This window comes from Cervus canadensis, chromosome 23 (assembly GCF_019320065.1).
Source record: "Cervus canadensis isolate Bull #8, Minnesota chromosome 23, ASM1932006v1, whole genome shotgun sequence".
Taxonomy (NCBI): Eukaryota; Metazoa; Chordata; class Mammalia; order Artiodactyla; family Cervidae; genus Cervus; species Cervus canadensis.
In genome coordinates, this window is record NC_057408.1 from 2,515,411 (window position 1) to 2,543,058 (window position 27,648).

The 27,648-nt window shown below is 38.3% G+C and overlaps 1 protein-coding gene across 7 annotated transcripts in view; it reads left to right on the forward strand.

The window, feature by feature from the left end:
• Positions 1–27,648, forward strand: part of KATNAL2 (katanin catalytic subunit A1 like 2) — a 96,623-nt gene that overhangs the window by 16,404 nt on the left and 52,571 nt on the right. For 6 of the 7 annotated variants that reach the window (XM_043444048.1, XM_043444052.1, XM_043444054.1 and 3 more), the window contains one exon: positions 26,418–26,488. The exons of the other annotated variant lie outside the window; for it this stretch is intronic. In XM_043444048.1, coding sequence (XP_043299983.1) covers positions 26,418–26,488 — 71 coding nt within the window. The remainder of the gene's footprint in view (positions 1–26,417; positions 26,489–27,648) is intronic. 7 annotated transcript variants of the gene reach the window in all.

Sequence of the window (27,648 nt, forward strand, 5' to 3'; positions counted from 1 at the left end):
CACAAAACGCCAGCAGTAGGGCCTGAGTCGGATCAGTTCCACACGGTGCCTTAGACCCAAGTGTGCTCGAGGGAACAAACCCTCATCTTGGAAGGCCGAAATTTATTGTTGAGATTATTACTACTAAAAGGCACAACTATATAGACTTAACTTAAAATGTCATCATTGATTACATATTACTTGATTAGATCAGATCTTAATAGATTATTAGATTATAGCTAGAACTCTAATAAAGAACCCACTCATTGGAAAAGACCCTGATGCTGGGAAAGATTGAAGGCAAAAGGAGAAGAGGAGGGCAGAGGATAAAATGATTGGATAGTGTCATTGACTAGGGGACATGAATTTGAGCAAACTCCTGGAGATAGTGAAGGACGGTGCTGCAGCCTATAGGGTCACAAAGAGTGGGACATGACTTAGCAACTGAACAACAACCACTTTGGTGTAGATGCCAGGCTCTTTGAAAAGCTTGGTTCCTCCCTTAGATAGCCCAAGACTATCTGATTACCTTTGGTCTCCTCATCGCTCTTGGACTTAAAGAAATTCCAAGTCACTGATGTTATCTTCTTCCCTTTGTAAGCAGAGAAGTGACCTCCTCCTCGCCAACCAGACTTTGGATCTGAAAGGGGGATCCTGTCACTGACAAGAACAGAAAGATTTTTGTGTCTTAAGTGAGCCCAAGTGGTTGGGATACTAGGGTCAGAAGAGGACCAAGATTCTGTGCCAAATTTCCTCTCTATAGTAACTTTCTCCTGGCATGCTGCAGCCTATGGGGTCACAAAGAGTCGGACATGACTTAGTGACTGAACAACAAGAACTCTTAAGAATGCACCTGGCCTGACCTCTTGCCCAAATCAAGAGAGACCAGTGATTGCTGTCTTTGTTTTTTACATTAAAATTTTTTTTAATCTCTCTTTCTTAAAAAACTGGAAATAGAACTGCCATATGACCCAGCAATCCCACTTCTGGGCATACACACCGAGGAAACCAGATCTGAAAGAGACACGTGCACCCCAATGTTCATCGCAGCACTGTTTATAATAGCCAGGACATGGAAGCAAGCTAGATGCCCATCAGCAGACGAATGGATAAGGAAGCTGTGGTACATATACACCATGGAATATTACTCAGCCGTTAAAAAGAATTCATTTTAATCAGTTCTAATGAGATGGATGAAACTGGAGCCCATTATACAGAGTGAAGCAAGCCAGAAAGATAAAGAAAATTACAGCATACTAACACATATATATGGGATTTAGAAAGATGGTAATGATAACCCTATATGCAAAACAGAAAAAGAGACACAGATGTACAGAACAGACTTTTGGACTCTGTGGGAGAAGGCGAGGGTGGGATGTGTCGAGAGAACAGCATCGAAACATGTATATTATCTATAGTGAAACAGATCACCAGCCCAGGTTGGATGCATGAGACAAGTGCTCCGGCCTGGTGCACTGGGAAGACCCAGAGGGATCAGGTAGAGAGGGAGGTGGGAGGGGGGATTGGGATGGGGAATACATGTAAATTCATGGCTGATTCATGTCAATGTATGACAAAACCCACTACAATATTGTAAAGTAATTAGCCTCCAACTAATAAAAATAAAAGAAAAAAAACAGCTGAAAAAAAATTTTTTTTTTTAATCTCTTGAACAATTCTATAAGTATTCATTGTGAGCTATGGCTCAGCTTTAAATTTTTTCCTTCAGTCGTCTTTAACAATGAGTAATCTATATTTCTCCCATCATTCTAGGTTTTAAAGATTTCCCAGGTCTTCGGTTCAGTTCAGTCCAGTCACTTAGTCATGTCCGACTCTTTGCAACCCCATGGATTGCAGCATGCCAGGCCTCCCTATCCATCACCAACTCCTGAAGTCTTAGAATTTATTAGCCTTAAGAATTCCTGACAGTTTTTTTTTCTTTTTTTCCTTTATTTTTATTAGTTGGAGGCTAATTACTTTACAGTTTTGTTTATTTTGTTTTCAAAGTTCTCAGTAGTATAAATTGGCAGTTCTAATGGTTACTTACATAATAATAAGTCAAACTTAAATAATAGGTAATATACAGAATAAATAAGTAAAACCAAAATGTTCCCACAGCCCAGATATACTAACGTATTACCAAATGGTGAACCTTGGTATATATCCATATATCTTTCCAGATCTTTTGACATATGTGTGTATACACATACATGCACAAAAATGTATGTTTTATCAGAATGAAATTGTACAGTACATGTTAGTCTTTAACCAACTAGTTCTGTAACCTAGGTCTAAAACAGGGTCATTCACTGTACCTCATTGTATCCCCTAAATATCTCTGAATTTTCACAGCTCCCCCCATCCCTACTTTCCCTATTTCTATTTTATTTACTTACTCTTCTAGTTTAATTGAGATATAATTGACATATAGTACTATATAAGTTTAAGGTATATAGCATAATGATCTAACTTAGTACATTGTGAAATGATTATTATAAGTTTAGTGAACATCTAGCATCTCGTGTAGTTACAAAAAAGAGATAAAAAAATTTTTTTCCTTGTAATAAGAACTCTTGGAATTTGCTCTCTTAACTACTTTCATATATAACATACAGCAGTATTGATTATGTTTATCATGTTGTACATTATATCCCTAGTACTTATTTACCTTTTAACTGGGAGTTTGTACTTTTTGACCACCTTCATCTAATTCCTCCTCCTTCCACGTACCGCCTCTGGTAGCCTCAAATCTGATCTGTCTTATTTTTTATGAGTTTGTTTGTTTTTGAAGTATAATTCACTTACCACACTATGTTAGTTCCTTTTTTATGACATAGTGATTTGGTATACATTTGATTTATATAATTTCAAAATGATGAACACAATAAGTTAGTTTTGATCTGTCATCATACAAGGATATTACATGGTTATTGATTATTTTCTCCATATTGTACATTTATTTTGCAACCAGAAGTTTGTACCCCTTAATCTCCCTCACCTATTTCTTTCCTTCCTCTCACTCCCCTCTGGCAAATCACCTGTTTTGTCTCTGTATTTTTCATTCTTTTTCTGTTCTGTTAATTTGTTTTGTTTTTTAGATTCCACACGTGTGTGAAACCATATGGCATTTGTCCTTCTCAGTTGGATTTATTTCCCTTAGCATAATACCCTCTAGGTCCATCCATGTCATTGTAAATGGCAATATTTTATTCTTTCTATGGTTATGTAATATTCAGTTGTATATATATGCCACATCTTCTTTATCCATTCACCTATTGTTGGGCAATTAGGTTGCTTCCATGTCTTGACTGTTGTAATACTTCAGTGAACATAGAGGTGCGTAGATCTTTTCTAATTAGTGTTTTCATTTTCTCTGGATAAATACCCAGGAGTAGAATTACTGGATCATATGGTAGTTCTATTTTTAATTTTTGAGGAATCTCCACACTGTTTTTCATAGTGTCTATACCAATTTATGTTCCCATCAATGGTGTTAGAGGATTCTCTTTTCTGCACATCCTCAGCAACACTTGATATTTGTTATCTTTTTGATAATAGCCATTGTGACGGGTCTTGCCTGAAAAATCCCATGGACAGAGGAGCCTGATGAGTTGTAGTCCAAAGGGTCACAGGGAGTGGGACACAACTGAGTGACTAAACATACAACATAAAACACATTGTGATAGATATGAGGTGATATCTCACTGTGGTTTTGACTTGCATTACCCTAATGATTAGTGATGTTGGATATCTTTTTATCTGCCTCTTGGCCATCTGTATGTCTCTTGAAAAATATCTATTCAGATTCTCTCCCTCTTTTTTAATCTGGTTGCTTTTTGATGTTGAGTTGTGTGAGTTCTTTGTATATTTTGGATATTAACCCTTTGTTGGATATACTGTTTGCAAATATAGTCTCCCACTTAGTATGTGGCCTTTTCATTTTGTTGATGGTTTCCTTGGCTGTGCAAATCTTTTACTTTGATGTAATCCTATTTGTTGATTTTTGCTTTTGTTTCCCTTACCTGAGAAAGCATATTAAAAAAATATTACAAAGACAAATGTCAAAGAGCATATTGCTTATGTTTTCTTCTAGAAATTTTATAGATTCAGGTCTTGCATTTAAGTCTTTAATCTATTTTTAATTTATTTTTTATCATGGTGTGAGAGTATTCCAGTTTGATACTTTGGAATGTGCTGTACAGTTTTCCCTGGTGGTTCAGACAGTAAAGCATCTACCTACAATGCGGGAGACCCAGGTTTGATCCCTGGATCAGAAAGATCCCCTGGAGAAGGAAATGGCAACCCACTCCAGCATTCTTGCTGTAAAATCCCATGGCCGGAGGAGCCTGGTAGGCTACAGTTCATGTGGTTGCAAAGAGTTGGACACGACTGAACGACTTCACTTCACATACAGTTTTCCCAACATCACTCATTAAAGCGGCTGTCTTTTCCACATTGTATATTCTAGCCTCCCTTGTTGTAGATTAACTACCATATATAAGTGTGGTTTCATCTCTGGGTTCTCTATTCTGTTCCATTGATCTATGTGTCTATTTTTGTGTCAGTACTATACTCTTTTGATGACTATAACTTTGTAGTATAGTTTGAAATCAGGGAGTATGATACCTTCAGCTTTGTTCTTTCTCAAGAGTGTTTTGGCTGCTTGTTTTGTGGTTTCATACAAATTTCAGAATTTTTTGTTCTAGTTTTGTGAAAAATGCCTTTAGTACTTCAATAGGGATTACACTGAATTTGTAGATTGCTTTGGATAACATGGTCATTTTAATAATTTTCCTTCTTCCCATCTATGAACATGGTATGTTGTTCTGTCTGTTTGTGTCATTTTCAATTTCTTTAATCAGGGTCTTATAGTTTTCCAAGTACAGACCTTGTATCTCCTTAGTTAGATTTGTTCCTCAGTATTTTATTATTTTTAATTTGATGATATATGGAATTTTTTCTTAATTTCTCTTTCTGATAATTCATTGTTAGTATACAGAAACGCAACAGATTTCTATATATTAATTTTGTATCCTGCAACTTTACCAAATTCACTGGTGAGTTCTAGTAGATTTTGGTGGCATCCTTAGAATTTTTATGTATAGTATTGTGTCATCTGCAAACAGTGACGGTTTTATTTTTTTCTTTCCAATTGAATTCCTTTTATTCTTTTTCTCTGATTGTAGTGCCTAGGATTTATAGTGCTACACTGAATAAAAATGGTGAGCGTAGGCATCCTTGTATTGTTCCTGATCTCAGATGAAATGCTTATAGCTTTTCACCATTGAATATGATGTTGGTTGTAGGCTTGTCACATATAGCCTTTATTATGTTCCTTTTGTGCCTACTTTGTTGAGAGTTTTTTTTTTAATCATAAATGGATGTTTAATTTTGTCAAAAGCTTTATCTGCATCTCTTGAGATGATTATATGGTTTTTAGTCTTCAATTCGTTAATGTGGCATATCACATTGATTGATTTGCAGATATTGAATCATCCTTGCCTCCCTGGAGATAAATCCCAATTGATTATCGTGTATGATCCTTTTAATGTACTAGTGAATTCAGTTTGCTAATATTTTGTTGAGGATTTTTGCATCTATGCCCATAAGTGATACTGACCTGTAATTTTTTGTGTAATGTCTTTGTCTGATTTGGCATCAGGGTACTGCTGGCCTCATGTTTGGAAGAATATGTTTGGAAGTGTTTGTCCTTCTGCAGGTTTTTGAAATAGTTTGTGAAGGATAGTTTTAACTCTTTTCTAAATGTTTGGTGTAAATCACCTGTATAGCCATCTAGTCATGGACTTTTGTTTGTTGGAAAGTTTTCTTTGTTGTTGTTACTGATTCTGTTTCATTACTGGCAGTTGTTCTGTTCATATTTTCTATTTCTTGACTCAGTCTTGAGAGATTGTACATTTCTATGAATTTATCCATTTCTTCTAGGTTGTCTATTTTATTGGCATATAATTATAGTAATCTCTTATGGTCCTGTGTATTTCAGTGGCATTGGTTATAAATTCTCCCATTTCATTTCTGACTTAAATTTATTTGCCCCCCCCCCCTTTTTTTGATGAGTCTGGCTAAAGGTTTATCAATTTTGTGTATCTTTTCAAACAACCAGCTCTTAGTTTCATTGATCTTTTCTATTTCATTTTTTAGTCTTTATTTCATTTATTTCTGCTCTGATCTTTATGATTTCTTTCCTTTTACTAACGGTGGTTTTTTTTCTTTCTCTAGTTCCTTTAGGTGTAAGGTTAGGTTGTTTGAGAGTTTTCTTGTTTCCTGAAGTAAGGTTGTATTGCTATAAACTTCCGTGTTAGAATTACTTTTGCTTTGTCTCATAGATTTTCAATAGTGTGTTTTTGTTTTCATTTTCTCCATGTTTTTAAAACTTTGCGTTTGATTTCTTCAACAACTCCTTGGTTGTTTAGGAACATATTGTTTAGCCTCTACATGTTTGTATTTTGCATTTTTTTCTTGTAGTTGATTTCTAGTCTCATAGCATTGTGATTGGAAAAGATGCTTGATATGATTTCAGTTTTCTTAAATTTACTGAAACTTGTTTTGTGGCCTAGCATGTGATCTATCCTGGAGAATGTTCCATGTGCGCCTGAAGAGAATGTGTGTTCTACTGCTTTCGGATGTAATGTTTCATATATATGAATGTGATCCATTTGGCCTAATGTGTCTTTTAAGGTCAGTGTTGCCTTATTAATTTTCTCTCTGGATGATCTGCCATTGATGTAAGTGAGGGTTGTTAAAGTCCCTTACTATCATTGTAATACTGTCAACTTCTCCATTTCTATCTGTTAATGTTTGCTTTATGTATTTAAGTGCTCTTATATGGGATGCATATATATTTATAACTGTCTTCTTGGATTGATCTCTTGATCATTAGGTAATGTCTTCTTTGTCTGTTACAGTCTTTATTTTAAAGTCTTTCATCTGATATGAGTATTGCTACCCTGGCTTTTATTTTTCATTTTAGTCTGCATGGAATACCCTTTTCCATCCCTTCATTTTCAGTCCATGTGTGTCTTTAGATCTAAAGTGAGTTTCTTGTGGGCATTGTATATATGGGTCTTGTTTTTGTGTGCATTCAGCCACTCTGTGTATTTTGATTAAAACATTTAGTTCATTTACATTTAGAGTAATTATATATATATATATTTATTTATTGCAATTTTGTTAATTGTTTTGTGGTTGCTATTGTACTTCTTTTTCTTTTGTTCTTCTTCTTTTCCTCTCTTCCCTTGTGATTTGATGACCATCTTTATTATATTTGAATTCTTTCTCTTTTTGCATGTATGTGTATTTATTGTAGATTTTTGGTTTGTGGTCATCATGAAGTTTATATATAAAAATATATATATTAAGATGCTGATCTTTTAAATTCAAATGCATTTTAACAATCCTGGATTTTTATTTTCCCATGTTTATTGCTTTTGACCTCATTTGCGTATTTATTAACTTTTGGCTGTGTTGGTCTTTGTTGCCACATACGGGCTTTGTCTAGTTGCACTTGTGGTGGTGCACGGGCCCCTCATGGTGGTTTCCCTAGGGGACCCTGAGCTCCAGGGCGCACAGGCTTCTGTACTTGTGGTGTGTGAGCTCAGTAGTTGTGGTGCATGGGCTTAGTTGCCCCGCGCAGCATGTGCAATCTTCCTGATCCACGGGTTAAACTCCTTTCCCCTGCATGGGCAGGCAGATTCTTAACCACTAGACCACCAGGAAAACTCAACCCTTGTCTTTTAACCTTCCTACTAGTTTTACACATGGTGGATTCACTATCTTTATTGTCTATGTGCCTTTACCAGTGAGGTTTTTCCTTTCAGAGTTTTCCTATTTCTAGTAGCAGTCTTTTCTTTTTCACTTAAAGAAGTGTCTTGAACATTTCTTGTAAAGCTGTTTTGGGAGTGCTGAGCTCCTTTAGCTTTTGCTTGTCTATAAACCTTTTGCTCATTCTATCAAATCTGAATGAAAGCATTGCCTGAGAGAGTATTCTGGGTTATAGGTTTTTCCCTTTCATCTCTTTAAATATATTGTGCCACTCCTTTCTGGCCTGCAAAGTTTTTGCTGAAAAGTCAGTTGATAGCCTTATGGGAGTGTTCTTGTACTTAACTTTTTGTTTTTCTCTCTTTTAATCTTTCTCTTTCTCTTTAATTTTTGCTACTTTTATTACAATTTGCATTGGTGTGGTCCTCTTTGGGTTGATCATGTTTGGAGATCGCTGTGATTCCTGGACCTGATATCCATTTCCTTAACACAGGGAAGTTTTCTGCTATTATTTCTTCAGATAAGTTATCTGCCACTCTCTCTCTCTCTCTTCTATTTCTGAGACCCTATAATGCAAATGTCAGTACCTTGATGTTGACCCAGAGTTCTCTTAAGCTCTCTTCGTTAAATTTTTTTTCTTTTTTTCTGTTCAACTTGGGTGATTTCTACTACTCTGTTTTCCAGCTCACTGATTCATTTTCCTCTGTATCATCTAATCTACTATTAATTACCTCTAGTATACTTTAACATTTCACTAATTGTAGTTTTTATCTTTCTTTGGTTCTTCTTTATGTTTTCTAACTCCTTATTAATAACTTTCAACTTCTTACTCTGCTCACCTAATCTTCTCCTGAGTTCTTTGAGCATCTTTACAGTTATAACCTTGAGCTCTTTATTGGGTTGATTGATTATCTCCACCTCATTTAGTTCATCTTTCTGGGGTTTTATCATGTTCCCTCATTTGGAACATATTCCTGTGTCACTTCATTTTGCCTAATTTGCTGCTTTTATTTCTGTGTATTTGGTAGGTTGGCTATTTTTCCTGACCTTGGAGACGTGGACTTTTATAGCAGATGTCCTGTGTTTCCCAGCAGTGCACTTCCCTCTGGTTGCAAGAGCTGTATGCTTTAGGGTTATCCTGTGTGTGGGCTGTGTGGGTCCTTCTGTTGTGACAGGCTGACTACTGTGGGTTGTCTGGTAGGCCTGGGTGGTTTATATATAGAGCTTCCCTGGTGGCTTAGATGGTAAAGAGTCTACCTAGAATGCAGGAGACCCAGGTTTGAACCCTGGATCAGGAAGATGCCCTGGAGAAGGAAATGGCAACCCTATATTTAGCAATATAAATAGCTATAAACCATATTGGTTTGTTGCCTGTGCTGAAGCTGCTAGCCACTGGTGGGTGAGACTGGGTTCCAAAGCAGCTGGGTACAAAGCCCTGAGGGATTCTGGGGCTAGTGCTAGTCCATTGATGGGTGGAGCCAGGCCCTAGGATGGGTGGTTGCAGGGCTGGGTGTCTCGAATCTGTTAGATGGCCTGCTGGTGTGGGGCCTGTTCTTGACACAGCTATCTGTGGAGTCCAGGGTGTCCAAAAACAGGTGTTGGCTTGCTGGAGAGTGGGGCTGAATCCTGAGGCTTGGGGGTTCTAGGGCTGGTGTTGGCCTGATGGTGGATGGGCCCAGGGCCAGGGGTTTCCCAGGGCTAGTGCTAGCCTGCCATGGGTGGGACTGAGGCCCTTGAAGTCCTGGGGCTAGTGCAGGTTCACTGGTGTGAGGGTTCTGGGGGCAAGGTGGGTAGGGTTTTATCCCCACCTGTCTAGCTGCTTGGCCTGAGGTGTCCCAGAAGTGATGCTCAGTACTGGTCCCAGTGTCAATGCTAACAAGCTGCAGGGAGGATTCTAAAATGGCACTAGTCAGCAACAGTGTCCTTGTGATAGAATGAACCTCCAATAATGGCTACTACCCAGCGTCTGTGTCCATAAGGTGAGCTCCCATGCCCTCCTTCCTCACCAGGAGGTTCTCAAAGATCACCAAGGAGGTCTGACCCAGGCTTCTTTCAAATTATTGCTTCTGCCCTGGATCCCAGCACATATGGGATTTTGTGTGCACAAAGAAAAAAAAATAGAGGTGAAGCCTCTATTTTCCACAGCCCTCTGGCTCTCTTTAAAGTAAGCCCCATTGGCCTTCAAAGTCAAACATTCTAAGGGCTCATCTACTTGGTGCAGGACTCCCAGGTGAAAGATCATGTTGTGGAGCTTGAACCCCTTACTCCTTGTGGAAAACCACAGCAGTTGTAATTATCTCCCCATTTGTGGGCTGCCCACCCATGGATATGGGTCTTGACTATACAGCATCTCCACTCCTCCGGCCTGTCTCATTGTGGTTCCTTCTTTTCTATCTTTAGTTATAGAAGACATTTCAGGCTCTTCTTCTGGTCTTATCAATAGTTGTTCTGTAAGTAGTTGTAATTTTGGTATGCCCATGGGAGGGTGGGTGGGTGCAGGGTTTTCCTAATCCACCATTTTGGCCATTCTCCTTTATTTTTAATGACTCTGACTTGTTCAAGAAGCTATGTCAATTATCCTGCAGAACATCTCCCTTTCTATAGTTGTCTGATTGTTTCCTTAAGGTTTCACCTGCTGATCTATGCCTGGTCAGACTGTGATGTCACCTTACCAGGATGGCAGTCTAATCTTTCCATCATGCAGCTATGTTTCAACTAGAGAGTAGTCTGTCTGAGCATGAGCTTTTGAAAAGAACATAAACCTAGTGATTCCATAATCTGGTTCTGTGTTTATAACAATGGCATGGCACAGAAAGTCCTCTGTATTTCAGTAGGCTTTATACTTCCCTGAAATACCCAACTTTATAACCAATTTGTACTCAAGATTGACTGTACATGCCTCCCTTTATGCAGCGCTGTTCCTGAGCATAATTGACCCGTTCTGATTTTTTATTAAGTATAGTAAATGCCTTTCTTGGATCTGTAGACACCACTTTTGGTAGTTCTAGTGCTTTATCAAGTTGAGCAGCATTTGAAAGTTGGGAAGTTTCCTGGTAGAAACAGGAGGTAATCAGGAAACAAACAAAAAACAAATTAGAACTTATGGGTATATATATTCAAGCTTTTAAGTGAATTTTAGATGCAAAGACTGTAAAAGAGAACTATAATAAAAACATTTGAAAGAAGAAATGTGTCCTTTTTAACTGTTTGTTTTTGAGATGGAAAGCTTAATGCAAAATTTGGATCTTATTACAGAAATTGAAACGAGCTCATGCAAATTAATCTCCATTGCACCCGTAAAAAAGAAATTAAAAGCACTAATGCTGCTTGTAGTGTATATACAGTAACATTTCCTAAATATCTTCTGGGTCTAAAGCTAGGAATGATATTCAATGCTTCCTTTTCCTCAGGCTACAGTATCATAGGATTCAATTTTGAATCTGATAATGGAGGCACTTTTGTTGCACAATAGCCCACAAAGGAAATGAAGGAAGTAGAAAACAGCCAGATTATTGAAGCAGAGACAAATGAGACGCCTCGGTTAGATGCTCAGTTCTGGGCTTTCTTTCTTTGGTAGACAGAAATTAATTGAGCATCTAATTGTGTCCATTTCAAGGGCACATTATTTTTTACAGTTTAAATTGACCATTGGTGGTGGCCTATTCTTAGTCTTTCAGTCCAGAAGATGGTTTTCTATGTTCATTTGAGTGACATGAGTAGAAAATGTTACAGATCTGGCAAACTTTATACTTTTAATTAACAAATTTATAAGATGACATTCTGTGTTTCAAGTAATTACCTATCTTAAGTAGTTAACACTTTGTATTTGCATAGAGTTTTCTTACTTCTCTTTTCTGCTGTTAACAAATTCTGAATTTCCATCAAACTTATTTCAAAGAAAAATTAGTGATTTTATTTTAAGGCCTGGGCACCTCAAGTATAAGCTGTTTCACAATCTGCATAGAAAGAAAGCTATTTTTGAAGCAACCCCATGATCAAAGAATTCTAAGTTACTGAGCCACAGCGTGTCCTTCTGTCCCCATTATCTGCTGTAGAGAGCAAGACTACTTGCCAGACTTTGTGATCCCAGCCGTAATACCCTAGAAATACTCTTGACTGGAGTTGAGACAGCTACTGTTTTCCAGGAATGTAATAAAACTTTGCACAGGCACCTCTGACAGGTCGTTTATAGTCTTTCAAGAATATGGTCAACATTGCTCAGATCAGCTCAGGATCCGGAAGTCCCTCCATTCCAAGAGTTAAAGCTTTGCCTTCCTATTCATCTTGGTATACCAGGATTTCACTAGATCAGTGATTCACTGATTAAGTGACTCTGCAGGGATTCTAAAAGGAATTTGAGGGAAATTATTCTAACAAATCCTCCAGCTTGTTTGGTGAGGGCAGCTGTGAAACCTAAGGCTCTCCATATGTGTGTGGATAATTGGATTCCTAGATTTCTCTGCCTTAGTGTATATGTACATGAAGGGCATATGTATATTCAGTGTATAGGCATGAGAGGTCAGGGGGACATGGGAGTAGGAAGTGTAGTATGGAGGAGGAGATGCCTTTGGGTACCTTTGTCTGGATCTTTCCCTCCTAGTGAATGGAACACCCGAGGCCAGCATCAGTGTCAGGACATTTCCTACCCCTGTACCTACTGATGCAGAAGAGGGGAGGGAAGCCTGATATGAGAGTGGCTCATCTGCCAAGGTGATGATGGAATTCCTTAGCATAGAAATTTTTTGATCTGTGAACAGTGGAATCCAGCCTATTGGGTTTCTTTGCTTTGTACTTGCCAAAGTATTAAACAATTCAGAAGCCTCTGAATAAAAAAAGAAAAAAATGGAGTTGCTGTACCCCCATCCCATTCCTCTACCCAGAGGTACTACATATCTAAGTTTTTCACCAAATCACAGAAATACACATCCATACTCTTTCAATCATAGAAAAAGAAAGGAATAAAAAATTAGATATGTAGATACCTTTTCACCTTACATATGTCTTCGGCTTCCCTGGTAGCTCAGACGGCAAACGTCTGCCTGCAATGTGGAAGACCCGGGTTCGATCCCTGGGTCAGGAAAAGACCCTGGAGAAGGAAATGGTAACCCACTCCAGTACTCTTGCCTGGAAAATAAGCTACAGTCCATGAGGTCGCAAAAAATCAGACACGACTTAGTGACTTCACTTTCACTTTCACTACATATGTCTTAGAATTAGGTAGATCTGCATTTGCTTACATACAGAGATATTCAAGACATATTATTAAATGGGGGAAAAAGGCAAGATGCCAAACAGTATACACAAAATGATTCCATTTTTGCAAATTTAAAAGAGTTTGTGCATATATATATATATATGTATGTATATTCATAGGCCCCTTTCAGAACAATTACATGAGAAATTAGCAATAGTGGATAGGTGGAAAGCTAAACGTTTCTTTTTAAACTTTTTTTGTATTAATTGAAGTTTTTCTTTGTCCAATTTAAACTTTACCTTTATATTTTAAAAAGTTACTTATTTATTTTTGGCTGCACTGAGTCCTCATTGCTACATGAAAGCTTTCTCTAGTTGAGGCGAGTGGGGAGTGGGGACTACTCTTTGCTGAGGTGAGAGGGCTTCTCATTTCACTTTCTCTTGTTGCAGAGCACAGGCTCTAGGGCACGGGCTTCAGTAGTTGTGGTGTCCCACAGTATGTGGAATCTTCCTGGACCAGGGATCGAACCTGTGTGCCCTGCGTTGGCAGGCAGATTCTTAACCTCTGTACCACCGGGGAAGTCCAAACACTACCTTTAATTCAAACTTTCTTTCTACTTGGGAGTGGACAGACAGTACGTGGGTGGTGAGAAAACCGGATGTCTTCAAAATCTTTCCTTGTCAGTGTATATAGATCTACTTTGTTCTTTGTATTGGGGCATAGTGATCCGTGGTAAGCCTGTATCATGATTTATTTAACCTCTAATGGACATTTTCTGTGTGTGTGTGTGTGTGTGCTCCATCATGTCCGACTCTTTGTGACCCCATGGACTGTAACTTGCCAGGCTCCTCTGCCCATGGAATTTTCTAGGCAAGAATACTGTAGCAAGTTGCCATTTCCTACTCCAGGGGCTCTTCCTGACCCAGGTCTTGAACCTGAATCTTTTGTATCTTCTGCATTGGCAGGTGGATTTTTTACCACTAGCGTTTTAGATATTTCTAATTTCAGAGGAGACTATGCATAATGCTTTATTAAATATCCTTGAACATTAATTATTTTGCACGTGTGAACCATTTCTATAATACAGTGTAAATGATCTTGTATAAATGGTGAAGTGTGGAATTGTGAGTCAGTGGGGCATGTGTTTCATTTCGCTCTATAAAAATGTTGTACTAGTTTATATTCCCACCAATTGTATCTGAGTACATATTCTTTCATACCTTGCCTGCTCTGAATATTAGCTGGGTAAAATCTTAAAAATTTCTGCATTAAAAAATTTTGAGATTCTTTTCGAAAGAAGCTAATATTTTTGTCCAAATGCACTGAAGAAATACTAACAATACTTAAGGTGGTTTCTTCAAGTTTCTGTGCATGGCAAGCTTTTTGATACAACCAAAAAGAAAACATATGAAGGGAATATCTGTTTAGATGATTTTGTGTGTTCTTTTCTCTCTGGGGACTCTATCCTGTGGTCACATTGACTCAGCAAGTTTGTTACAGCCAATTCATCAGAACAAGTAAAGGAGCATCGTTGCCACATTCTTAAGATATGACCCGGCTCTGCCATCAGGGCAGAAAGGAGACCCTCACAGCGTGTGGATGATAAGCAGTCCCCCATTTCCATTTTGAATAACTTCAGAATATTACATGAAATCATTTGTATTTCCAGTCATATCATTTATTTTATATTATTCAAAAGTTACTCATTATTTACATCATTTAAGCCATTTTCTCCCTACCTCTTCCTGTTTTTATGTATTTTAAGACAGCTTTATTGAGATATAGTTCACATATCATGCAACTCACCCATTTAAAATGTACAGGTCTATGGCTTTTAAGGACAGAGGGTGACGGTTAAGGGATGCAGAGTTTCTTTTGGGATTAATGAAGGTATTTTAAGATTATTATGGTGATCGAGGTATAAATCTGTAAATAAACCTGAGCTCTACCCAGGTGAGCACCTTTAAGGGGAAACTCAGGGCTCCCAGCCAAAGCCAGCGCAGTGCGTGTCATACTGAGGGGCACAAGCAAGACACCCCTGACTGTCTTTTCTAAGCATCTCAGTCATAAGAGAACACGAGTGCGTGTTTAGATTAGGAAGAAGCACATACTTCCAGAGTGTAGCGTGGAGGGACTCTGAACTCTATGCACAAAGTAACCAATGGCTGTTGAGCGCCCACCAAACACTGACCCTGATGCTGGCAGAACACCCACAGTTTTAGAAAACACTGCCCAGGTAGAAGTGGTCACAGACGGGGTTCAGTGCAGTCCCTCTGGGGATGCGCGTGGCTTTCCTGGCTTTTTAATTCAGATCCTTTTGTTCTCAAAAACCTTTGCTTACAAATGAAACAGATGAGCTTCAGGTACAGCAGGACTGTGACTTTTCTGGAGTTAAAGGCATAATCCCCTATGAGATACACTTCTCCTGGTGCAGCAGAGTGACTAATTAACTGAGGCCTGGCCAGTAGTTGCTCTGAAATGGTCACTAAAATTGTGAGATTAAGTTTGAGGACTGTAAGGGACACCATTTGTTACTAATGTGAGGTCAGCTAAGAATTACTGGTAACCACGTTTGATTTTGGCAAATTTGGCACACCATTTTTGACAAATTAAAACAGCAACTTCCCTTTGGTCTCGTGAATGTGCAGGGGTGGGAATGGACATTGAAGAGTAGGGGTTAATGCAGGCGAGGAATTGATGGAGGGAAGGTCATTGGCTTGGGAGCCGGAGACCTAGGCTCTGAGTCAAACCCTCAAGTGTGAGTTTGAGAATGTGGACATTTAGAAACATATTCCATCAATTTTGCTTGTTTAATATGCAGTTCTATTTTTTATTTTGCAAGCTTGATTTGAATTGAATTTTATGCTGGTCGTCTTTATTATGTAAACAGTCCTTCAGAACTACCCAAATTTCATGAAAGGACCCCAATGCTGGGAAAGATCAAGGGCAGGAAGAGAAGGAGGGGAGAGGGGATGAAATGGTTGGATAGCATCACTGACTTAGTGGACATAAGTCTGAGTGAACAGTGGAAGATAGTGAAGGACGAGGAAGCCTGGCGTGCTCTAGTCTGTGGGTTCACGAAGAGTCCAACACGACTTAGTGACTAAAGAGCAAAATTCATGAAGTGCTTCCCCTTCTTATACACTAGATGGCACTATAGGTGAGGCAAATCGATTTACCAAAAAAGAGACTTGGATAACCAAGGCTAATTTTGGTAAATTAGAAAATGCTTAGCACTACAGGCATACTTTTATTTTCTGGGAAACAGAAGAGTTACCTTGAGGAGCCTTAAGATAGCAACCCTCTAAGACACTGAAATTATGCCCACAGACTAGAAAGCAGTGGAAGCAGATAATTGAATGATGATATTATGAAATGGCTGGATTATACCTAAGCTCTTACTTGGATGCGAACTTTTTTGGGGGGAGAAATTACATACTGTGAAATAAAAGTAGTCACAAGAAATAAATATATATTCCATTCACATAATGTTCAAAAATGTGAAAATGTAAACCTAGAGTCTGTTATACAGAGTGAAATAAAGAGAAAAACAAATATCATATATATATATGGAATGCTTATATATACTATATATATATATATATATGATATCTATACGATATACTCTACAAAAACAGTACAGATGAACCCATCTACAGGGAAGAAATGGAGACGCAGACCTAGAGAATGGACTTGTGGGCATAGCTGGGGATGGAAAGGCTAGGAGAAATTGAGAAAGTAACATTGATACACATTCACTGTCATGTGTGAAATAGATAACTAGCAGGAAGCTGCTATATAACACAGAGAGCCCCGCCTGGTGCTCTGTGATGACCTCGAGGGGTGGAATGGGGAGAGAGAGGCTTTAGAGAAGAGGGGGTATATATAAAATTATGACTGATTCATATTGATGTACGGCAGCAACCTCCACCACATTGTAAAGCAATTCTCCTCCAATAAAAAAGTGAATTATCCTCCAATAAAAGCAATTATCTTCCAATAAAAAAGCCCTTCCTCGTTATTATAGTGGTGAGTATCTATCTGCACCTGTCATGTGGGAGATGGGGGTTCAATTCCCTGACAGGGAGGCTGTATAGATTTAAAGGACTTCCCTGTAGCTCAAACGGTAAAGAATCTGCCTGCGATGCAGGAGACCAGGGTTTGATCCCTGGGTCAGGAATATCCTCTGGAAAAGGGTATGGCAATCCACTCCACTGTTCTTGCCTGGAGAATTCCATGGACAGAGAAGCCTGGCAGGTTAGTTCGTGGGGTTGCATAGAGTCGGACAGGACTGAGGGACTAACACACACAAAAAAGTTAAGTTAAAAAAAGAATGTATCACACAATGTTTATTCATTCTCTTAGTAATAGACTCTTCAGTTTGTTAAAATGTGATCATGAGTAAATATTTTTGAATGTTAAAAAATGTGAAAACTATCTACAGTGTTTTTTTAAGGATGTATTGTAGGCTTCCCTGATAGCTCAGTTGGTAAAGAATCCGCCTGCAATGCAGGAGACCCCAGTTCGATTCCTGGGTCAGGAAGATCCCCTGGAGAAGGGAAAGGCTGCCCACTCCAGTGTTCTGGCCTGGAGAATTCCGTGGACTGTATAGTCCATGGGGTCGCAAAGAGTCAGACACGACTGAGCGACCTTCACTTCCACATAGTTGGTAAAACCATAAAGAAAAAGGGAATGCTGAGCATAAAAATTGGGATGGAAGTTACCTCTGGTGGGAGGAGGGGAAACGTCTGAAAGGAATAGTGGGGGGTTTCTAAGACACATAATGTGCTCTGGGCTTCAATCAGGGTGAAGCCTTTTATTGTTATTATTATTAAAAAGGAATGGATGTTTTATACTCTTCTATATGAATTATATATTTCATAATAACAGGTAAAAACATAGCAAAGATTATCATAATTCCCTTCGTGATTCTTTATCTCGCCTTGGTAAGTTGCTTTCCAGTTTTTTAACTCACCCTGATACTATGGATTTCTTCAAGGACAGAGGGGGAGATGTACCCAGGGTCATTTTTTAAGGATGGCCTGTCATCCACTTTTAAAACTCTCTTAATGTTATCAGATCTGTCCCTGGGGGAAAATTTGGATTTTAGAAACAGTCAAAGCTGCTAATAAAGCGTGTTCTTAAATTTGGTGAGGCCCAACTTCAAATAAGAGGACTCTCCAACAGCTGAGGACTCTCCAAAGCATCAAGTCATGACGCTTTCTGTGCAGTCATTAAAACTTTTAGTAACTTGAAAAAATATTTACAAAGTATTTTTAAGGGAAAAAACGCAGCTTATCAAAACACATGAGAAGCCTATTTTGTAAGAAGATGGAAAGAGTATAAGCAAAATATCTTATTTTTTTTCTTGTGCATTTATGCATTGTTCCAGTTTTCTACAGGGCCACATATTATTTTTGTAAATGTGGGCTAGGGGAGAATGAAGTGAAATGAAGTCACTCAGTCATGTCTGACTCCTTGCGACCCCATGGACTGAAGCCTACCAGGCTCCTCCATCCTTGGGATTTTCCAGGCAAGAATACTGGAGTGAGTTGCCATTTCCTTCTCCCCAGGGGATCTTCCCGACCCAGGGATCAAACCCAGGTCTCCTGAATTGCAGGCAGATGCTTTACCATCTGAGCTAACAGGGATGAATCTATATTAAAGATGATTTTAAAAGAAGAATTTCAGAAATGTTTTGAGCAATGGAATAAAAGCATGACCTATTAAGATGACTATTTTGAAGGGTGACTCTGTTTAAATATATTGAATTACCCAAAAATTTCCTTCAATTTTAAAGTAAAAGTAAAAGACGTATTTTTCATTTTCACCAGGAACTTTATTGAACAATGTACTCACTGTTTTCTTCCACTACCTTCTGCCGTTTTTCAGGCAACTTCATAATTCCATATTCCCAAAACTTTTCTCTTTTTGAGCAAAGAACTCTTCTAGGAGTTTTTTTTTTTTACAGTTCTAGGGAATTAAATTTTTTTCCATTAAGAGAATTTTGTAAAGACCAAAATAATTGGAAATCCAAAGGTACAATGTCTGGTGAATACATTGGATGAATCAGAACTTCCCAGCCAAGTTGTAATAGTTTTTGCCTGGTCATGAGAGAAACATGTGGTCTTTTGTTATCCTGATGGAAGATTGTGTGTTTTCTGTTGACTGATGCCGGACGCTTCTTGTTGAGTGCTGCTTTCAGCTGGACTAATTGGGAGCAGTACTTGTTGCAGTTAATTGTTAGGTTTTTGGCAAGGAGCTCATAATAAAGGACTCCCTTCCAATCCCACCATATACACAACAGCACTTCTTTGGTTGAAGATTGGCCTTTGGTATGGAAGAGGGTGGTTCATTTCACTTCCCCCATGATCTCTTCCGTTCTACATTATTGTACAGTATCCACTTTTCATTGCCCGTCACAGTTTGCTTTTTAAAATGGACAGTTTTCATTACATTTAAGTAGAGAGTTACATGCAGAAATATGGTCTAGACAGTTTTTTTCCACTTGACTTATGTGGAACCCGATCATTAAAGTGATTAAAATAACCAAGCTGGTGCAAATCATTTTCCATGCTTGATTTGGATATTTTGAGTATATCAGCTGTCTCCTGAGTGATATAACATTGATTGTTCCCAATTAATGTCTTGATTTGATCTCTATCAACTTCAACTGGTCTACTCGACTGTGGAGCGTTGTTTAGCAAAAAACTCCACAAAGCACTTTTGACATATTTTTTTCACCTTCTCCAAACACTTCAAAAATCTTTTTTCTGTGTGTTTCAGTTGAGTTTTTTTACCTTTCTCAAAATAATAAAGCATAACATGTCAAAAATGTTGCTTTTTTCTTCCATCTTCAATATTAAAATGACTACACAAAAATTCACCAGTTTTGATGCTTTTTTTAAAAAATTGCACACTGATATGACTGCTGTTAAAACATAATCTGACAAAATTGTTTCCAATGAAGTTAAAGACAACTGAGTGCTATTTAGATTCATTTTACAGAAAAAAAAGAAGAGTGAACTTTTTGGCCAACCCAGTATTAGATCTGATATATTTGTTTAAAAATCAATTCATGTTAAAAAAAGTTTTTTTTTTTTTAATTTTTTTTTTTTTTAAAGAGCAGTTTTGGGTTCACAGCAAAATTGAGTGGAAAGTTCAGAGAATTCCCATATATTTCCCACCTCACATGTCCACAACTCCTGTATTATCAATATCTTGCATCAGATGAATCTATATTGACACGTCTTTATCACTCAAAGTACATAGTTTGCATTGAATTAAAAGTCACTTTTGGTGCACACTTTATAGATTTTCCCTGGAGAAGGAAATGGCAACTCACTCCAGTATTCTTGCCTGGAAAATCCCATGGACTGAGGTTCCTGGTAGGCTACAGTCCATGGGGTTGCAAAGAGTCAGACACGACTGAGCGACTTCACTTCACTTTATAGATTTTGACAATGTGGCTACTATAAATATCATGTAGAATAGATCACTGCTCTGAAATCCTCTGTGTTCTGCCTCCCTCTCTCTTCCCATCACTGATCTTATTGTCTTCATAGTTTTGCTTTTTTCCCAGAATGTCACATAGGTGAAATCATACAGTATGAAACTGTTGATATAAATAATCAATAAACAATCTATAATAGGAATGAAATGAAAGTGTTAGTTGCTTACTAACACTTACTCGTGTCCGACTCTTTGCGACCCCATGGACTGTAGCCCTCCAGGCTTCTCTGTCCATGGGATTTTCTAGGCAAGAATACTGGAGTGGATTGCCATTTCCTTCTCCAGGGACTCTTCCCAACTCAGGGAACGAATCTTGGTCTCCTGCATTGCAGGCAGATTCTTTACTGTTTGAGCCACCTGGCCAGTCCCATAATAAGAGTAGAGAAGTTTTATTTGAGTCAAACCAAGGACTATAGGCTGGGAGACACAGATTCAAGAAGCATTTGAATTATGTTCTCCAGGATAAAAATGCGGCAGGCTTTTAAAGGCAAAAACTGTAAGGTTACAACTAGTTATATGAGCTGTTTATCAAGAATTATAACTGGAGCTGGCAAGAAGTAAGTGTGCTTGTTGAGTAAGGATTGGTTGGGGTCCAAATGGTTGCAGCTGCTAGCAGATACTGGTTTGAGGATAGCTAGACTGAAGCAACTTAGCAGCAGCAGCAGCAGTGGTGTCCTTGAGTCTGATACTGTTTAGAAATTCAAGTTCTTAGTAATGTAGAACTTGTCTGAAACCACATTCACAATGGCCACCAGGCTCCATTTTGGATGCTTGAACCACAGTTACTCCATTTTGATTTTGAAAAGATTTTGATTCTTTTCTTTAATGGTTAAAGCAGATGTACAATTTATATTTGATAGGCTACAGACTGTCTATTCTAGACTAAGCCAAATCATGTGTTAGTCAGAATGACTTCTCCATAACTCAGTATTTGAAAGTCTCTTCCACTGTTACCTTTTCAGATTAGCTTCTTTCACTTAGTAATATGCATGTTTCCTTCATGCCTTTTTATGGCTTGATTTTTTTTTTTTAGTACTGTCTGATATTCCATTGTGTAGATGTGCTGCACTTTATTGATTCACATACTGAAAGGGTATTTTGATTGTTTCTGGCAATTATGAATAAAACTTCATCAGCAACTTCAGAGTGAAAGTTTGTGTATAGATGTGTTTTTAACTCTTTGGAGTAAATACCAGGGAGCGTGACAGCTGGATCATATGGTAAGAGTATGTTTAGTTTTGTAAGAAACCAACAAACTGTCTTCCAAAGTGGCTGTACCATTCTTCATTCCCATCATCAGTGAATGAGAGTTCCCATTGCTCTTTGTCTTCATCAGTATGTGGTAGTGTTAGTGTTTTGGATTTTCACCATTTTAATAGCTGTGCAGTGCTATCTTGTTTTAATTTGCCACTCCTTGATGACATACGTTGTTGAGCATCTTTTCATATATTTGTTTAGACCATCCATATATCTTCTTTTGTGAGGTGTTTGTTCATTTTTTTTTGCCCATTTTCAATTGTATTTTTTGTTTTATTATTGTTGAATTTTAGGAGCTCTTTGTATATTTTTCATATAGATCTTTTTTTTTTTTGAATAGTAAAACTTTTTATTTTTTTATTTTTTCATTTATTTTTATTAGTTGAAAGCTAATTACTTTACAATATTGTAGTGGTTTTTGCCATACATTGACATGAATCAGCCATGGATTTACATGTGTTCCCTCATATAGATCTTTATCAGATGTGTCATTTGTAAATATTTTCTCCCAGTTTAAATCACTACTTTTTGTGTTAAATATTTTATTACTTTAAGGATTATAATTTTCCTTTAATCTCCTTTTCTTTTAGACTTCTGGGGACTTTTGCTTTATTTATTTTAGCCTGAATTCAAAGAAAAATGTTTAACTAAATAGCAACAAAATGTGTATAAACTGGGTGATAAAATGCAAATTAATTTTTTTAAAAAGCAATAATTATCTGAATGGCAGAAAACACATTTTGGTTGAAAAGGTGGTACTTACTATGATTCCTTCACAAGGTCTTAGAAATACAAGTTGCTTCATTTTCTGTATTTTCTGGCAATCTGAATAAAAACTTATCACCTTAAGCAACAAAACTTTATTTGAATCATTTTAGGTGGATATCTTTATAAAATAGTGTTTTACTTGCCTACATAAACACCAAATATTGAACATAACTGACTTTGAATCATAATAGAACAGTGTATTCAAAGAACAAGAATGACATGTTTTGAAAAAGGAACGATCAGAGCATAAGAACAAGCTCTTGGAAGTTAAAAATATTATCGGCCAAATAAATTCTGTAGAATGATTTAAAGACAAGGCCAAGAAAGTTGCCCAGAAAATAGAAAAAAAGGAGACCAAAAAACAGGACATGTATAGGGAAAAAAAAATCTTGTAAAACCTGCATTCAGTTCAGTTCAGTTCAGTCATTCAGTCGTGTCTGACTCTTTGCGACCCTATGAATCACAGCACGCCAGGCCTCCCTGTCCATCACCAACTCCTGGAGTTTACTCAAACTCATGTCCATCACCTAGTCAGTGATGCCATCCAGCCATCTCATCCTCTGCCGTCCCCTTCTCCTGCCCCCAATCCCTCCCAGCATCAGGATCTTTTCCAATGAGTCAACTCTTCACAAGAGGTGGCCAAAGTATTGGAGTTTCAGCTTCAACATCAGTCCTTCCAACACCCAGGACTGCATGCATGCAGCTACTTAAACATCAAATAGTACTATATTTTATCCCTTTTTAAGTTTCTGTTTCATTGTGATAAAATACACATTACATAAATTTTACCATTTTAAACTTTTTTTAAAGGTTTATTTATTTGTTTATTTTTGGCAGTACTGGGTCTTCATTGCTATATGTGAGCTTTCTTCAGTTGCAGCAGGTGGGGGCTACTTTTCATTGAGGTGTGTAGGCTTCTCACTGCAGTGGCCTCCGCTGTTGCAGACCACATGTTTCAGTAGTTTCAGGTTGTGGGCTCTAGAGCATAGCCTGAATAGTTGTGGTGCAAAGGTTTAGTTGTCCCTGGGCATGTGGGATCTTCTCAGACCACAGGATGAACCCATGTCCCCTGCCTTGGCAGGCGGATTCTTAACCACTGGAGCACCAGGAAGCATAGGTACATGAAGATGTGACTGAGAATTTGCATGGCTGAAAGTGTCTTTGTTCTTAAAAAATGTGATTGTTTGAAAGGGTGTAACCTTCTTAGAAGGAAAGTTATGACCAACCTAGAAAGCATATTAAAAAGCAGAGACATTACTTTCCCAACAAAGGTCCGTCTAGTCAAGGCTATGGTTTTTCCAGGGATCATGTATGGATGTGAGAGTTGGACTGTGAAGAAAGCTGAGCGCCGAAGAACTGATGCTTTTGAACTGTGGTGTTGGTGAAGACTCTTGAGAGCCCCTTGGACTGCAAACATATCCAACCAGTCCATCCTAAAGGAGATCAGTCCTGGGTGTTCATTGGAAGGACTGATGCTGAAGCTGAAACTCCAATACTTTGGCCACCTCTTGTGAAGAGTTGACTCATTGGAAAAGACCCTGATGCTGGGAGGGATTGGGGGCAGGAGGAGAAGGGGATGACAGAGGATGAGATGGCTGGATGGCATCACTGACTCGATGGACATGAGTTTGAGTAAACTCCGGGATTTGGTGATGACAGGGAGGCCTGGCGTGCTACGATTCATGGGTCGCAGAGTTGGACACAACTGAGCGACTGGACTGAACTGAACCTTCTTATTCTTGTTCCTTTGAAGGTAAAGATCTTTTCTTCCCAGGAACTTTTAGCATCTTTTTAACTTCGGTGTTCTGAAATTACACAACTTTGTTCATGCCAGCCTTTTCCATTCACTGTGCTTGCCGTTGTCAAACCAGACATTCTCATGCTTCCATTCTAAAATAAAATGTCATTTATTATTTCATTGATAAATTATTTCCCTATGCTTTCTCCAGTTTATTTTAACCTGGATTAATTTTTTTAAGATTTTTTTCCCCTATAGTGTCCCATTTTTTGGTCTCTCTCTCTCTTTTTTAAAATATTTTCTGGGCAGTTTTCTTGGCCTTGTCTTTAAACCATTCTACAGAATTTATTTAGATGATAATATTTTTAACTTCCAAGAGCTTGTTCTTATTCTCTGTTCCTTTTTCAAAAGAGTTGGCTAAAGACTAAATGTTAAAAAACTAAGATCATGACATCTGGCCACATTACTGCATGGCAAATACAAGGTGGAAGTAGTGGAAGTACTAGGTGGAAAGGTGGAAGTAGTGAGAGATTTCCTCTTCTTGGGTTCCAAAATCACTGGGGTTGATGACTGCAGCCATGAAATCAGAAGACGATTGCTTCTTGGCAGGAAAGCGATGACAAACCTAGATAGTGTGTTGAAAAGCAGAGACATTACTCTGCCAACAAAGATCCGTATAGTCAAGGCCATGGTCTTCCCAGTGGTCATGTACGGTTGTGAGAGCTGGACCATAACGAAGGGAGAATGCCAAAGAATTGATGCCTTTGAGCTGTGGTGCTGGAGAAGACTCCTGAAAGTCCCTTGGACAGCAAGGGGATCAAACCAGTCAATCTTAAGGGAGATCAATGCTAAATATTCACTGGGAGGACTGATGCTGAAGCTGAAGCTCCAGTATTTTGGTCATCTGATGTGAACAAATGACTCACTGGGAATGTACCTGATGCTAGAAAGATTGAGGGCAGAAGGAGAAGAGAGTGTCGGTGGATGAGATGGCTGGACGGCATCACTGATGCAGTGAACATGAACTTGGGCAAACTCTGGGAGATGGTGAGGGCTGGCGTGCTGCAGTCCATGGCGTTGCAAAGAGTCAGACATGATTGGGCAACTGAACAACAACAATGCATGTTTCAATTTTATTACATTAATTTTTAGAAAGGTTGGATGAATGCCTGAAAAGTTTCTATGTGTCATCATCATGTTTGTGCCTAGATTTTATGATATAATTTGGGCCACTCGGGCCTTTCTTCCTTTTATCCAGTTCTTACCTGTGTTCTCTTTAGATAAAGGTAAGCATTTTCAAATAAGGGAAGTATTAGTGAAGGTAAATATTTTATGAATACATTTTAAGAGAATGTGAGATACCAGGTAATGTAATTAATACTGATAATGCACATTAATACTATGAATAAAAATACAGCTTCCTTCAGTTTGAATAAGGACATTGTTATTTGGGGATGTCCTCTTTATGGTCCCTGCTACTCAAGAGGATATTCTAAATGCCCGGGTGGGGTTCTCCTGAGTGGTTTGTTGGAACTTATCTCCACATTTTAAAAAAATTTATTTATTTTTAATTGAAGGATTGTAATTGCTTTACAATATTGTGTTGGTTTCTACCAAACATCACCTCCATGTTTGTGAAGGGTCTGGGTGGGATTCTGGGTGAATTTAAGGGCTTCCCTGGTGGCTCAGTGGTAAAGAATCTGCCTGCCAATGCAGGAGATGCAGGTTTGATCCCTGAGTCTCAAATATCCCCTAGAGAAGGAAGTAGCAACCCACTCCAGTATTTTTGCCTGGGAAATCTCATGGACAGAGGAGCCTGGCAAACTACTGTCCATAGGGTTGCAAGAGAGTTTATTTTTTAACATCACTTTCCTTCACCTGGTCCAAATAAATGTGTGTGTATTTGTTCCTTTAGTGATAAGCAATAAAATGCCAATTAGTTTGGCAGTAAGAAGTGAACTAGTCAAGTGCAATCCCAATTGAGATCATTGTACCTTCAGTTTACAATTGAGAAGGCAGCTCTGAGAAGAAAATAACAACTTTATATATCCTTAGAGACCCTAAACTGCCTTGCAGCCTTTAAGTTATGCTTCTTGCTTTTGACAGGTTACAATTACCTTCAAGGGTTTACTGCTATACAAGGAGTATTGTATTTCATTGTCATCCCATCTGCATTTTCTTTTTTGTTCACAGTGTGAGATGAGGACAGAAGCACGACGAAAAAATCTTCTGATTTTGATTTTGCATTACTTAACACAAGAAGGGTATGTTACATTACAGATATTTACAGAGATGATTCCTCTCTTTTCTGACCTCTGCTTTTCCAGATACACACTTTTAAAAGCAATTAATAACTTTATTTTTTAAGCAATTAATAACTTTAATTTTTAGAGCAGTTTTCTATTTACTGAAAAATTGAGCAGAAATTTCTGGTATATGCGCGAGAAATCCCATATATCAGCAATCCCCCACCCTGCCTACTGTCCCCTGTTACAGCTCACACTGGTATGGTGTGTTTGTTGCGCTTGATGAGTTGATATTGATATATTATTATTATTAAAGTCTGTAGTTTACGTCAGAGTTCACTCTTGTGTCGTGTAGTTCTATGAGTTTTGACAAAGGCATGATGTCACATATCCACCGTTGTAGTATCGTACAGAATAGCTTCTCTGCTCTAAAAATCTCTTGTGCCCTACCCATCAATGCCCCCACCCCACCTCCAGCAACCTAGACACATACTTCTATTGTCTCATTTAGCTAGATGTTTTTCACATTGTGCATTTAAAAAAAGTTTATTAACCAAGCTACCCAGTTCATGGGATACTTGCCCTTTCCCCTTCAGGTTTGAAGATGGTGTAGGCCTTTTAATAAGATTTCTGAAGTCCCACTGCTGGCACACAAAGATAACATTCTCACTCCTCAGTTTTCCTTCCCTCAAGATAAAGGTTTTACATTTACCTGGATGACTTGTACTCAACTGTCTTTCCTGAGGTAATTGGGAGGCATTTGAGTTTGGCCATTTACCTCATTTGAAAATGTGTGAGCATTGGAGAAGGAAATGGCAACCCACTCCAGTACTCCCGCCTGGAGAATTCCATGGACAGAGGAGGCTGGCGGGTTACAGTCCATGGGGTCACACGACTGTGCGACTAGAAAAAAAATGTGTGTGCGCTTACAATGACGACTGCTGATATGCTGGGTGTTGGGAGAGGAAGAGAGACTGCAAAGTATCCGTTTTCCATTTATTTTTTATTTTATTTTGACTGGTGCACTGTGCGGCATGTAGGATATTAGTTCCCCAATAAGGGGTCAAACCCTCACCCCCTGCATTAGAAATTCAGAGTCTTAACCACAGGTCCACCAGGGAAGTCCCTGAAGGCTACACTTTAGAGTTTCATTTCCTTTTAATTTTCAGCCTGGAAGA